Source organism: Aricia agestis, chromosome 15, assembly GCF_905147365.1.
Source record: "Aricia agestis chromosome 15, ilAriAges1.1, whole genome shotgun sequence".
Lineage (NCBI taxonomy): Eukaryota > Metazoa > Arthropoda > Insecta > Lepidoptera > Lycaenidae > Aricia > Aricia agestis.
In genome coordinates this window covers 10,995,096-10,998,243 of record NC_056420.1, presented here as the reverse complement: position 1 = coordinate 10,998,243, position 3,148 = coordinate 10,995,096, and the positions used below count along the sequence as shown (strand labels likewise).

The 3,148-nt window shown below is 57.8% G+C and overlaps 1 protein-coding gene across 1 annotated transcript; it reads left to right on the top strand.

Moving 5' to 3' along the window:
• The first annotated feature begins 318 nt into the window (after window positions 1–318).
• Window positions 319–2,652, top strand: LOC121734313 (zinc finger protein basonuclin-2-like). Its single transcript, XM_042124843.1, has one exon. It carries the CDS (start codon window positions 352–354, stop codon window positions 2,389–2,391), a length of 2,040 nt encoding a protein of 679 aa, XP_041980777.1. The 5' UTR covers window positions 319–351; the 3' UTR covers window positions 2,392–2,652.
• The last annotated feature ends 496 nt before the right edge of the window (window positions 2,653–3,148 follow it).

Sequence of the window (3,148 nt, the reverse complement as noted above, 5' to 3'; positions counted from 1 at the left end):
GGGACAGTTCTATCGACATCTAACTAAACGTGTACTTGGTTTGTCATAACTCATAAGCTTGCTCATGATTACCGCAGATGTGGAGGTAAATGTGTGTCGGTAGTCGGTGGTCGGTGATGCTGCTCAGCGGCCGGTCGCTCGGTCCTCGTGTCGCGTGTCCCCAACTCCCCACCGCGCATCGATCCGCCCCGCCCAGCGCTCGCTCCACCCACCGCCCGCGCCCCGCACCCGCCGCCGCCCCCGCCCTGCCCCGCGCCGCTGTCGCCCCGCGCCGCGTCGCCCGGTCACCTGTGTCGCGCGTCCTCAGTCGCAGCGCGGCCGCGACGTGCGCCGCCCGCCTCGCGCTGTAACATGGACGGCAAGTTCGGTGCCGGGCCCGGCCCCACCGGAATGGACTACTTTATGATGCCGCGCGTTTCACAACCCCAGTTCGACTTCAGAAAACTCGGTGCCAGCTTCAGCGGCCGCGAGGACGAGGAGGAGCGCCGGTCCCCCGAGTTCCCGGAGCGCCGCGAGCCGCCCGCGCCCTGGCCGCTCGGCCTCGGGGTCCAGTTCGTCAATCCCGCCACCGGCAAGAAGAGAGTACAGTGCAACGTCTGCTTGAAGACTTTCTGCGACAAGGGCGCGCTGAAGATTCACTTCTCGGCGGTCCACCTGCGCGAGATGCACAAGTGCACGGTGGAGGGGTGCACCATGATGTTCAGCTCGCGGCGGTCGCGGAACCGCCACAGCGCCAACCCCAACCCCAAGCTGCACTCGCCGCACGTGCGCCGCAAGATCTCCGCGCACGACGGGCGGTCCTCGCAGCCGTTCCCGATCCTGCCGGCGCTGGCGCGGCTGCCGCTGCCGCCGCCCTCGCTCATCCCGCCGGAGCTGGCCGCCCGCCTGCCGCCGGCGCTGGCCAACCCCGCCGGCCCGCCGCACCTGCCCCCGCGGGTGCCGCTGGACGACCTACGGAACTTTAGTGAAATAGAGAAAATGTACCGGAAGATGCCGTCGCCGGACGCCGGCTCTGAGCCCGGCGCGCTGGACCTCGCCAAGCCGGCCAGCTACAAGGACGAAGATTCTATCAATTGCAGTGATTACAACGACGTGGTGTCGGATGAGGAGCACAGGCGGGAGCCGGACGAGCGAGCCGGGACCCCCGCGATGGAGCGGCTCAGTTTTAACGACGAGCCGGAAGATTTGACAGTGAAAAAAAATAAACAGTCGACGGAGTCGACCTCCAGTGACAAGAACCTTTTTAGTACTACCAGCGTCGACGACAAGTCGTCGGTGCCCAATAAGCGTAAACGGAAGAGCGGAAATCCGATAAGATGCTCGCAGAACAACGAGTACAGTGGCTCGGACGAGGAGTGTAACGGTGATTTATTCAGTAATTTGTCGACCCCCAGCTCCAGTCGCGTGGACGAGGAGCCCCTGTCTCTCAAGAAGCCGAAGGCGGAGTGGGAGCCCTTTCGAAACGGCAGCGAAACGCCTGTGGACTCGGAAAAGATAGCGAAGGTAAAAGTCGAAAGTGAATCCGACGACGAGTCGAGCGCCCCCAGCGTTGTCCGCGAGGGCCTTAGACTACGATCGGATCTGTACACTCCCAGCGATAGCGGCAGCGATCTGCACGCGATGGAGGAGCGCCTGGCGCGGGTCGGCTCGCCCCGCAGCGATAGGACGGACGATCGGCCCGATTCCAACGACCTCGAAATTCCCATTGACGACGAGAACCCCGACCGATGTACCGCCTGCGGGAGAGTCTTCCAGAATCACTTCACCTTGCGCGTGCACTTCAGAAACGAGCACCTCAAGCCCCAGCTCCCGGGCGACGGGAGCGACGCGGCGTTTCCGTCGCGACGGAGTCGGGACCGGCACAGATCCGACCGCGACCTCCACAAGCTCATGACCTCGGGCTCGCCGGAGGTGGATCGGCCGAACGTGGACGTGAACCCGGAGATGCTGAACAAGCTGTACGCGGGGATAAAGGGGCTCGCCACGACACTGGAGAACTTTCGATACGGGGGCGAGGACCCGACCAGAATCCCGAGCTACGTCGCCGAGACGATGAAGTTCTACAGTCGGAACATCGGCGCGCTGCAGGCCGGGTTCTTCCCGCCGTTCGGGGACCGGGGGTTCTTCCCGCCGTTTCTGATGAGCAACGGGGTGCAGCCGGGGGGGTTGTACGGGGCGGCGGCGGGGGCGCAGTCAGCGCGGGAGTCGCTGTCGCCGCTGTCGGCGTCGTCGCCGCCGGTGATATCGCCGGGCCGGCTGGACGCGGCCCATGCGCGCCCGCGCGATGACGCGAAGCTGCTTTTTCGTGAAACCTCCGAGTCCTACAAGAAGATGACGTCGCTGTGCGAGCGGCAGGAGCAGCTGTACAAGCACCACGTGCCGGTGTCATGACGCTCCCACCACCGCGCGGCCTGAGCGCCGCGCCCCCTGTAAATAGCTGTTAATAATTTTAATTATGTTATCTATCCTTTTGTATCTTCTTGTGATATTTAGGCAATACTACTATCGACCCCCCGAAGTTGAGTTAGTAGGTTGAGGCAGTGCAATACGAGTATTTACGTGCCGGTATCGTGTAGATGGTAATCGATGTTGAAAGTAAACGTTATTATGATCGGCTTCATTGTTCTGACGCAATAAACACATTAAGACTAACTTTGTTTTTATTTTGTCGGTGAGACCCGAGGGGAGGCAATCGCCTGGAAATTTCGCTAACAATCAACTTGGCCGAATTACACTTGATTTAACAATTTAACTCAGCTTTATAATTATGTATTGTCATTAAATATTTGAAGTAACAAATACATGTAACATAGTAAAAGCAAATTAACATATTTAACTAATTAATATATTTTGTGTTATTGATAAAGGAACGTTAAGCCCCAGTACCCAGAGTTTAAGATAGAGCTTGAAAACATAAGCAATAACAATCATCTAACTTATGTAAAGTTTTCTAATCCGAAAGGATAACACAACAAAATTCAATGCAAAGTTGCGTCAAAACAGTTATAAAAATCAATTTAAAAGGCCAAATATAATTTAGTGTCATGAATCGATTATATTAAATTGTCTGATCACAAGCGACACGATTGTGGACTTCCGTAAAATGGCGTAATCATCGTAAATGTCACTCGGGTGTGTTATAGCCGAG